At 34.2% G+C, this 12056-nt stretch overlaps 1 protein-coding gene across 8 annotated transcripts; it reads right to left on the reverse strand.

Moving 5' to 3' along the window:
- Positions 1 to 431: 431 nt before the first annotated feature.
- Positions 432 to 11786, reverse strand: LOC115981245. 8 transcript variants are annotated; one of them, XM_031103416.1, is made up of 10 exons: positions 11504 to 11772; positions 10550 to 10641; positions 10032 to 10139; positions 9185 to 9291; positions 8860 to 8915; positions 6329 to 6436; positions 5953 to 6121; positions 4372 to 4455; positions 2235 to 2525; positions 432 to 1411 (listed from the first exon to the last, which is right to left on the reverse strand). In XM_031103416.1, the coding sequence occupies exons 1-10, from the start codon at positions 11708 to 11710 to the stop codon at positions 555 to 557; spliced, it is 2079 nt and encodes a 692-aa protein (XP_030959276.1). In that variant the 5' UTR covers positions 11711 to 11772; the 3' UTR covers positions 432 to 554. The 8 variants fall into 8 exon arrangements, with proteins under 8 accessions (XP_030959276.1, XP_030959273.1, XP_030959269.1 ...); XM_031103413.1 differs by having other exon boundaries at positions 432 to 1408; positions 6329 to 6439; XM_031103409.1 differs by having other exon boundaries at positions 6329 to 6439.
- Between the last annotated feature and the right edge of the window lie 270 nt (positions 11787 to 12056).

Raw genomic sequence — 12056 nt, forward strand, 5'->3', positions numbered from 1 at the left:
GCAGTGAGTACTAGAGTTTGCATAAATGGGAGTACAAAGTTGTACGAACTGTTAAATACTATCAAAAATCTATTGCAAGTACTGAGGTGTTGTACATTGTAGCGAAGTACTGGAATTTTAAAGTGTGCTGCTAGGCTATATATATAACATGGCATGTTAGGATAAAAGCATCATATTTCACCAAGATCCATCATTCATTGCTAACACCATTTTTATCATGTACTAATCACAAGAAGTTATAGAAAAATGGTGTATTCCTAGACTTACTGATTTAGTCTTGAGTAAATTTTCACTCCTAAATTTTCTCTTTTTACCCCTTTTAGATATTAAGAAAATGCTTAACCCACCCCAACCAACTGATAAACACCCTCAAACTGATTAATCGTTTGGTTCGCTGTCACCAATGTCAATTGACAAAACATTTTTGAACATCGATTAGAAAGCAATTAATTCATAGCAACTCAGTAACAAAAATTCTTGCTAAGCAATTTTACCAATAGCAAAAATCAGATTTGATGTCCATATTTAACTGCAAGGATTAAATAAAATAGTGATCAAACTAAAATCTTTACATCAGACATTATGGCAAGTAGCTCATCTTCTCTAACTTCCTTCCAAATCCCACCAATCATCAGATGGCCTTTGACACCTTCAAATGGAAGTGCATCTACTGTCTCTGACTCACAAACCTCCATTTTCTCCCTCCTCTTCTTAACACTTGAGTTGTCTATTTGCTGAATGTCACTACTAGCTTCTCTCTTGCCACTACACCGGTTCAATTCCCAGTTCTCTTCTTTCTGTTCTGATACCTCTGGAACCTTTACATGGTCATCTTTGCGTTCAAGAACAGGAAGAAGACCAGACGTACCAAGAGTATGGGGCAACATACCAATTGGACAAGGGTTCCATGACCTTGACACAACCCATCTCTTTGAATTTCCCATATCACCACCAGTTGCCTCCACAACTTTGCTCTTCATTCGGCGGAGTTTGACCAATTCTAGCTTCTTAGCTGCTTGACTGATGGATTGCTCTTGCCGGGTAAGAAGGTTTGTCATAGAAGGGATTTCTTCTTCAGTAAAATCCATATTTGATAAATTAAGTGAGAGTTTGTTGAGTTTCTCCATCAGAGAGCGGTCTCCCATCAACTGGGCAAGAAACACGGCTGAATCCATGAGATGCTTGTTGCCAGAAGCTGATACCAAAAGGCATTTATGCAGGAGTTCTAACAGAATTGTTTTTGATATTTTTGCTTCTCTCGAATAAGTTTTTATTTCAGCTGTTGAATCTTTGTGGAGACGAGGCTTTAGTTCCTTAAGCCTTTCAACAAGCCATTCAAACAAAGAAGAAAGGTGTTCAATTTGGCAGATCACTGACCTATAGTCTGATGATGTGAGATTCTTTCCACCTACTTGAAGATTCACAAAAGGGTCAACAAATATACCTTGAAATAATACTGTTTGATAAGTAATAAATTCATTAAAGCGCAAAAAGAGGTGCAACCCAAGTTTACGGGGTGTAGACAAAGGATGAGCCAAAGAGAAAAGACAACTAGGATAAATAAATATCTATAGCTATCTGAGCTTTGGAGATTATTACATGTGAGGAGCCATTTTTCAATAGAAGAAGGTAAGTTCCATGTTTAGAGCTAGAACACATGGTTTGTGCATTTATTGTATGGATCTACTAGTAAATTTTATGGTTGACCATGTTCCATGACGCTTGTGAAATTAAAAATAAAAATTCTGATCTAAAGCAGGAAGATGGACCACACGTTCCAAAAGAAAAGTTAAATATATGAATCTGTTTTTCTTTTCATTTGGCTATATATATAACGATGAGTAATATAAAAAAAAGTAAATAGAAAGTAGGTATGCACCTATGCCCACATCAGGCTGATGACAAGTAGCTCAAATCAGTATGGTATGTGGAAAGGAGCTCATAAGTTTTTAGAAATTGTTTTAAGATCTGATGTAGTGACTTTAATTAATCTATGAGTACAGTAATTTCTGTTAAAAATAACATAATAAACGATGGAATAAGTTGCTCATGATTACACTGTATATTTTATGACTTGAATCCAGTACAAAATACTTCCTCTTAACTGTAAGCAATTAAATGTAGTAATATAACGCACAAAACCTCATCACAAATTTACCAGCAGATATCTTAATATGGCCCACAAGAATAAATACAAGGAAAAGATGTAACATAAAAGCAAAATTGGTGGTTACCTGTTTCATATTTCGTGGCTTCCTGAGTTTCAATCCTATCAAGAACTGCTTTAAGAAGGGTCAGTAGTAATTCTGGTTCCTTGTTTGAGAGTTTCGTTATTACAAGCTTCCAATCATCCAACATAGTGTGTATACTAGGGCCAAGTTGAGAATCTTCTGGAAGCTCCACCATGTCTGAGGAGATTTTAGCTTTCAGCAAGAAATCCAGTAACATAGATGCAAATTCTGAGGAGAAAGAAGAATATAGCCGAACGAGAACTTTCAAGTTCTTGGAAACCTGTTTCTTAGAACCTGAACCAAAAAGTATATCCATTAGCAAATATGAATATATGTTCAATTTTATATATGCAAGAAGTGGCACGAGCCACTAGCCATGAGAAAGCACTTCAAATATTTCATTAAGAATTCAGGACCCAATTCAATACCAAGTTAAAGCACCAGAAGTAAAAAGGGACTGCAAAATCAAAAGTTTTGAACAGAACATTTAGTATTCTAAAAGTTCCCAAAGTGGCACATCTAAACTTGATGTTGCATGAACAATAACAATACCCTAGATCAACAAGAAAACCATGCCTAAGCTATGAAGCCAATTTCCACAGAGGATGTATATATGTAATTCAATTCGAATATATATATATATATATATATATTATAGAATATGGTCAAATCCATGAATTAACCTCATTTCAACAAGGCTTGAATAGTTGAATTTCCAAATACTTAGAGGGCTTTAAAATATTCAAGTTCAACTCAATAGAATCAACTTTTTATATGTATAACTTAATACAACCAACTTGTTCCTGATCCCCTAAATAAATCAATAACCACAATTTAGGATTAAAGCAATAGCTTCACTCTATCATTCAACTTAGATCATCTAACCTCAAGGGGTAGCACAATCAACTGGAGGCCATGCCTCATAAAGTGGAGTTCTGGTTCAAATCTCCCTTTCTCCCTCCCCTTGGGCCAAAGGAAAAAAAAGGATTTTTAACTTAGATCTATATCAAGTTAAAACTAATGCATTATTATCATACATATAAAAACTCTTACAGAATTTAAACTTCTTTCAAATCGTAATACTCCCTCGATTCTGAATGTTAGTCCTATTAAAAAAAATCCAACTTTTTAAGGGAAATCATTTAGTGCTTTGTATTTTACATGATAAGGTATAAATTTCCAAAACTACCCTCATTAATTTAACTCCAAAGTCTAGAGAAAGAGTGTATTGGCTTTTTAAATAAAGCAAAGGGCAAGTTAGGAATTGTATTTATTAACTTTTCAAAGATGACTATGTCCAAAATGGAATAGAGGACTAACAATTAGGGACACAGGGAGTATCTGTCGTTTGAAACGGTTAGCAATGCATATTTGCAAAGTTTGATTGCCAAATGGCACATCCTTATTCTTTAAATGTCATTGCATCCACGCTCATATGGACAGCTTGCAACTCTACTTATTATATTTGTAAATTGTACAGTTTGAAATGATCATATTTAGATTTGTATATGTTTCCCTTTGTGGAACCATTTGTGCCCACTGAATAACAAAAAAAAAAACCAATACATCTGAACTGAGGTTTCTGGTAGCTCTTGTAATTAAATTGGTTGGAATCAGACTTAAGATCTAATAACCCAACAGTATAGGTTTTTGGTGTCCAGTTATAATAAGTAACACCAACATTACCTGATCAGAAGGATAATATCAGATGGCTTACTCTTAGTGGTGGTTGTCATGGTGGGTTTTACATGAACACACCCAAAACCAACTAATTGGCAAATCCCTTGAAAACACTCTCAGTCTCTTTGTCTCTCATTTTTCTCTCTTTTCAATTCTCTCCCAAAACCAACCAGCCAACCCTCATTATCACCTACTCAAGCACTCATCTGATTTCCCATTTACTCTCCTCTTCTCTGTGCCATTGCTAATCTCTCATGTGCCTAGCCCTCATTGGCTCCCACATACAAATTTCCTAAATCACCATTCTCTCTAACATCACATGTTCCATACCTATCTAATAAGGACAAGAACTCACCGCCAAAACTAAATTTTAGACGATGCATTGCAAACAGGGTACAATGAAAATTTCCACCATATTCAACGTTCTCGGAAATAAAAACTATCATCTAATTGACATTACCTCCAGATTTTGATGATTGGTGCTTGCCAGCCACAAGCAGGAAAAACTTATTACGCCCACAGGGCAATTCAGAATGTCTGCTACCTATGAAAGAGTGAAAGCCAATGGAATCAACTTATTCTGGAGCAATAGAAAGTGTTGTAAGTTATATAAGCAAAATGTGTTCAATACACATGTAATATCAATCCACAAGGCCATGGCCTCTTTAGCAATGGCTTAGCAATACATAAGTGATATTTTAGCACCCCCAAAAAAGCACTGAATCCATGGTTTCCTCCTTAATTTAATGCTCAGAGATACTCACTTTCCCATGCAATTATAAAACACTATAAAAATGTTGTATCCAATGCACAAAACTCCCACTTTTGTGAGGTTACTTATACTGTAATGATAGTTAGGGTTACTTACATTTTGGGCATTTAGTTACTCTTTGATCAATATTGGAATGTTAATATGACAACAAATTGTAAACATTGCTTATGGGAAACTCCCACTTTTGTGAGGTTACTTATATTGTAATGACAGTTTGGGTTACTTATATTTTGGGCATTTAGTCACACTCTGATCAATTATTGGAATGTTAATATGACAACAAATTGTAACCAGTGCTTATGGAATAGAGCATAACTAAATTTCCAAATCATAAATAACCAAAATTTTCATTCCAATATTTCAACATTAAGCATGCATTTGGATGACCTTTAGTTGATTTGCTTATTTGTTAAAAGTTGGTTAAGTATAGTTATACCGAAAATGAGGCTTTAAAAAAGTTGTACATAAACAAATAAGCTTAAAAACTTATTAAAAAAAAAAAGTTGCATCCAAACGCATCAACATTTCATCTAACTTAAAAATATAAGTTGCATCCAAATGCATCAACATTTCATCAAACTTAAAAATATATATAATGAAATAAACCTCACAACTACATTGTGAAATAATCTCAAAATTATCAAGTTTACAATCCCAAAATCATAATAGAACATTCAATTTTAGTTTCTCTAACATAATTTAGTCTCCACTTGTATAACTCATAATCACCAACTAAATCCCTTAAAAAAGTCCAAAATGGTAATCTAAAAAGGTGAAGGGAGTTGATGAGCTCAAACACTCAATAAGCAACGACATCACACGAAATTTTCAAAGGGATTTGGTTATGCAAGAACATATTTGTCTACAGACAGAGTGCTAAGGCTATTTATATATGGGGCATGGATAAGGCATCACTTGCTTATAAATAAATAAATAAATATGTACACATATGTGTGTGTGTGTGCGTGTGCAGGCATTATCTTTTAAATGGAACCAGAGTTTTTCAACCATCATATTTTAGTTATTTGACAAAGACACAAAAAAAAAAGTTATTTGACTACCAAAAAAATAAATTCATAAGAATGTGAGATCACACAAGCCATGCAAAGTTCCAAATGCCATAGATGCATCAGCATATTACAATCCTTTATGCAAAATCCTTGGGGTAACATCTACTAATATATCAAACATATATCAAAAAGGTTTAGTGACAGGCTTCTAATCACAGCATAACAAAAGGAAAAGAAGAAAAGGGAGTTCAACACTCACGTTTTCCCTTGACTACTGAAGGATCTGGTAGGGGATCAACTTGCAGACAGGAAGCCAATTCACGGATTTTAAATTTAATTTCTTTTCTGATGCTAGCAGTACTGCCACCTTGAAATGGAATCGCCTTCTTCTGAGGCTCCCAATAATAGGATATCAACCAGTCAAGTGCCTAAAATCACCAACATAATATTGTTTAGATTCCCATGACGTAAAATGAATCTTTGTCATTGTTTTTAGCATATGGCTTGCAGCAGAAAACTATAATTTCTAAATATAACAAAACTGACACATAAGATCAGGATCTAGGTCATACACTGTTTAAAACAAGTTATATAAAGGCAAAATCAAATATTTTTCTACAATTAATCAACGGAACCTTCATAATCTTCTTTTTCATTATCTTCATTTCTGTCTTTCTTTTTGTTATTGGCATAAAGTCCACAACAAGGCTGGGTTGAGATTTCACTGATATCCCATACTTCAGCTTCTAAGTGGACAACAACAAGAATTTTAAAGATGATCAATCTCAAATGAAAACTTAGTAGATACATGTATATATTTGTGTATGGGTGAATTAGCAAGCAGGTGTAACAAACAGAGGCTTCCATTTCTTTATTGTGCCTGACCTTGTAAATGGAGAAGGCCTCTGTTTCTTTTCCTTATTCAGTTTCTTTGGGGGAATATTATCTCTGTTGCAGAACAGCCTCAATGATTTCATTTAATCAGATTGCAAATATCTTTGGGAATCTTTACTGATGCAGGGAACCAAGATTTTATGTTTTAATTTGCAATTAATATTGTTTTTGAATTTGAATTTTGAATTTGGTTATTAATGTTGAGGCTTTTTAGGGAGTTAAATTAGATGTTTTCCATATTGGTGTAATCTCCTAAACCCTACTTAACTAGTACTCCTGTAATGGTGAAAGAGAGAGGAATTTGAATAAGAATATGATTATTATGAGTTGAGAAATGTCTCCTCCTTTGTCCCCTTTGTTTGGTGGTGATGCCAAACACCCTTAGGTGGTGATGCCTAGGGTTTGCAGGCAAGTTCTAGGTGGTGAAGCCTAGGATTTGTTCTGTTGTTCCTTTTGTTCCTCTTTTATTTCCTATTTCCTATCTGTTCTGCATCATATATTGGTATGACCATTGGTGGGGAGACAAGGCTTTCAAGAATTGAAACGTGGAACTTTTACTGATTGCAAGGAACTAAAGGAATAGAGAGGTAAAGGTGGCTGATTATTTGGATGTGTCAATTGGGTGTATTCACTGGAATTGGAAGCCCCAATTCATTTAGGTGATTGAGGGTTAGAAATTAGAATCCGTGGACACTTTCTTGAAGGATTTGTATGCTTTTAAGGTACATCAATTTCAGGAGGACATGATGATTTGGACTCTTTGCAAGGTTCAGGGCTTCAAAGTCAGTACCTATTATAAAGCTTTGAGATTTTTTTTTAGAATGGGGGATCAGCATTTTCCTTGAAGAACTGTTTGGCGCATCAAAGATCCTCATGTCATTTTTTTAATGTGGACTACAGTGAAGGGAAAAATCTTAACAACAGACAATTTGAGAAAAAGATATATTATTATTCCAGATTGAAGTTGCACGTGCAAGTCTGATTGGAAAATATAGACCACCTATTCCAACATTGTAGTGTAGCTATAGAGTTGTGAGATTTTATATTGTGCCTCGTAGGAATGAGTTGGGTGATGCGTAGGAGAGTGTTAGATCTACTATCCAGCTGGGCAGTTGAAAATCTGAGGAACTATTCCCTCTTGTTTGATGTCAAAGACAAAGAAAGTTCAGCAGTCCATCTTAAGTCGGAGATGGTGAGAACTTTACCCAAGTGGGAACAAGCTACTTCAACTTTTTTTGCCTTTAATTTGGATCTTCTGTCTTTTTTGGACAGCTTGTATCTTGGTTGAATTTCCTGGATTCTTTTTTCTTTATTTTTCCTTTAGGTTGCGTTTGGATACTTGAATTTGAATTTGTATTTGAATTTCAAAGTGATGGATTTGAAATGCTTTAATCCCAAATTCATAAATATTTAAGTATGTCATAAGGATTTCTAAAATTCTATGGGTTTAAAAGTTATTTCAAATTCAAGGATTTAAAGGTTTAAAATCCTTGGCAGATTTGTCAAATCCAAATCCTTGACCCATTGTAAACTATCCAAACAAGGTATTTGGATTTTAATCACCCAAATCCAAATCCATGTGCCCAAATCCAGCCATCCAAACACACCATTAGAGTGTCCCATAGTATACTTCCTGTGTATTTGGGACTTGCCCATTTCAGCATTTTCTTTATTGATAAAATCTTTCTTTTACAAATTTTAAATTAAAAAAACCATATAGCATGATTTTCTATTCTAACCAGTTTCAGACTTTAATCTGGCATAAAGTAAATGAAGTTCTAGTCGCAAGTCTCAAAATGTTATGTAAAACTGGCAGCTTCCAAAACCAGTATAAGTTTTCACTAACCTTGTTACAATAGGAGATAGAACCAGGAATATTTTCATGTTATTACTTGTTAGTGATGAAAACTTTCATGATATTAGTATCAGTAGAAAGTTACATAATGGGAAACTTGCACAACAGAAATTGAGTAATGCTTTGCCTCACTTCCATTTTTTAGAACAAGCCTTCCTAATAATGCAAAAAGAAGCCACTTTTAAAATTTTATTGGATTGCAGACATCTAAACTAAAATACCTTTTCCTGCACAAAATCCAATCAATCATTGTGTTACCTACATTTAAAGTTATAGCCTTGTCAAAAAACCAAGCAAATCCTGGGAAGACGGTAGCTCTCTCAAGTACAAATGCTAATTACTAGAGAAATAATAAGAAGATTCAGAAGAAAGAGATGGCTCAAACAAATGAACAGAAACATCAAGAATGAAACACACCTTAAGTGAGGCACTACGTACTATCTGAAGAGCAGGAAGTTCACGGTGAGATCCCTCTACAATTATAGCAATTAAAAAAAAAAAAAAAATCTCAATACAAGTCAAACCAAGAATTATTAGAAAAAAAAAAATTGACATGGAAATTTATAGCCTCATAGGCCTCACAGTCTGGTGCATCACATTGTGTCCCTAGCTTTGAGTGTTCTGTCCCATATAATTAGGGTGGGGATGGGTGGGTAGCATACACAGTGGACTAATCTGAGGGCTTAACCATCACAAAAAATAAAATAAAAAAGAAAATTTTTAAATAGTTGAAGTTGCTTACCATGACGAATATCAATCAGCATACGTGGAATACCAATTGCATCAGCAGCCACAGCAAGAGAGACCTCTGTTTTCTTTCGTGTCTTCTCCACAACACCATTCACAAGCCTTCAAAAACAAGACTAAAATGTGAACATATTGTTCAGATTGTCCCCACACAAAACAAGCATGTAAGCTTCCACTCAAACAATAATTCAATCAATCAATGAAAAGTAGAAACTGAAATCTTAAGTTGTGCTGCATAGTGTATAGGGCAGATGTAGCCAAATGGATTGAGGCAGTGACTTGTGAACAAAGTTATAAAAATTGTACTGTACTGGTAGGTACAGCTGGAAAATTTCATACTGGTTACCAAACTGGTGTACTTTAGCCTTTTGAAACATACCAGTTTAAATACTGTAATGTTTTAGCCTATACTGATCATTTCGATCGATTTCACTTGTTTCACCCAAGGTATGTGCTTTTGGACTGGTACAAGTTCTATTTGTAATGTTTTAAAACAAGTAAAACTTAGGTACAGTACATTAGGTTCCACAATTGTATTCAAACACCTAGTTGCATTGACCATTAAAACACAAATAGTATGTTCTTTTCCGAGGACAATTAAATTCAATGCAAAAGGTATATCATACTGGCTACAACGTATATAGAATATAAAAAAAAATTTACCAAGTAATAAAAATTTGTTAAAATGTTCCAAAGGGGTGCAAAGAATAGCACAAATAACATTAAATTAAAGATAGATGCCAGTGGCTATCATCGATTGTCACCCCCACAAATAACCATCTTCTACCCCATCACCCAGAAAAGGAAAGAAAGAATACATGAAATAATAAAAGGAATGTTACCTTATGATTGCCATGCAATACAACATGGCCAACATGTCCTCTGAAAGTGGCACATAACTAGTTTGGTCTGCTCTAAAGTTATCAAAAGTACCATTTGATTGGTTCTCTCTACAATCAACCAAAACCATAGAAAATATATATCAAATTAACTAATTTGTGGCCATTACATACTGACATATATGAAACATAATATCTTAGAAAAGCAAAACTGTGAAAAAGAAGCACAAAGATATTTAATGTACAACCAAAACAGCACTGGTTTGCTCGCTCACTTATCAACTATTCTGCATTGAAGTGTCCCTATTTTCTATCTACAAACTTCTCTAACTTTTCTTTCAGATTTCTGGCCCATTAAAATTTTCATCAAGTGTTGAAAAGCCAAGATTCCAGAGCATTTGAGTTTCCTTTGAAATAAGTAATTAAATAAAAAAGGAACACTTCCAAATGAAGCACAACAGATATTAAAGTAAAATTCGGACAAGACCTAAGATTTTAAAACTGTGATGTAAAAAGGTTACCTAAAGTGAGGGTCCTTTTGCTGAATTTCAATAATTGAAGCTGTGACTTCAATTGCCACTGGAAGACATCCTCTACTACGCCATGCTGATATCTGAAACTCCCAAAAAAAAAAAAAAAAAAATCAAACATATAAACACAGATCCTTTCTTTGATTTGCAAGAGAATTAAAATTAAAAAAAAAAAAAAAAAAAAAAAACATGGAAATCCCGCCAGCTTAAATCATTCAAATCTTAGCTCCAATGCTATGAAGTGTTATTATTTCTCAAAACGGGATGTCAGCTAGTTCATAGATCTTTGTGCTTAAATTACTATGGAATAGAGACTTCATGAATCTCTTTATCATTAAGAGATAAACAGAGTCATTATTATGAGTATTTCCAATGAACATAGGGAACCTTTCTACAGAAGATCCCTTTGGACTCGCCTCTAGCGAGTTAAACCTACGGGCAACTATCCCCACCCACCAGAACCAATTACCAAGTAATCCAGAGGAATTCATCCCTGACGGGCTAAGCAGACATGAAACTAGTTCATTTCATCTTTTAATACATCAAAGTCGTGCATTTACAATTTCGAACTGTTTCTTTGTTTGGTGACAGTTGAAACAAACAAAGTAGAAAACCTCTAAAATCATTTCAGTATAGGACAAACCTCGGCACCGGGAATGACTCCATTGATAACATCTCTTACCTCCAACTTTTGTCGTTTAACTAAATACTAAAATACACACACACTACCATATAAATAAATAGCTCAGAAACACCCTTTAAAACAATGATAACAAAATCATAGCATTGAGAACTATCCTCTCCATTAAATTAGGTATATACACTCCTACTTTTCCTATATATTCCTCAAATTCTATTATTTTCCATGGTAAATATTTTCCCTGAGAAACTGTGATTTCAGCTGGAAATTCAAATTAACTAGAGACGGAATTAGAAGGTTCATACTCTTTGGAAAGCGGTGGCTACGGAGTCTGGGGAATTTGAGAAGAGACAGTCCTTGACGAAGAGCCATTCGTCCCAGCTCAACCAGGGCACCAATTTGTGACTGTAAGATGAAGATGAAGAAGATGGTGATGATGGTGCCTCTTGATGAAAATCATTGAATCTCGGTTCTCCTTCTTCTTCTTCTCCGAACCCTGACGAGGATTCCATTGCAACAATATCTGAGAGCTTCAAAGTTTCGTTGAGCTATTCAGGGTTTAACGTTATTAAACCCTAGGGCTTGTTTGGTTTACTTATCTTTCAAAACAAAGAGCAATTTTAAAAGTGCTTCTTTTTTTTTTTTTTTTCTTTTTTTTCTTTTTTTCTCTCTCTCTTTTTTTATGAAAAATGAAAATCTTTTTGAAAAGTTAAATTTTGCTTTTAAATTTGGGTTAATTGTAATTTTCGTGATTAAATTTTAAAAATTTTGTTAATTTCATCTTCAAAATTTGTGTTTATTGTCAATGTGGTCCTTCTATTTGTGAATAAAATGTTATTCTTAATATGAGTATGTAAC

This window comes from Quercus lobata, chromosome 1 (assembly GCF_001633185.2).
Source record: "Quercus lobata isolate SW786 chromosome 1, ValleyOak3.0 Primary Assembly, whole genome shotgun sequence".
In the NCBI taxonomy this organism is placed as follows: domain Eukaryota; kingdom Viridiplantae; phylum Streptophyta; class Magnoliopsida; order Fagales; family Fagaceae; genus Quercus; species Quercus lobata.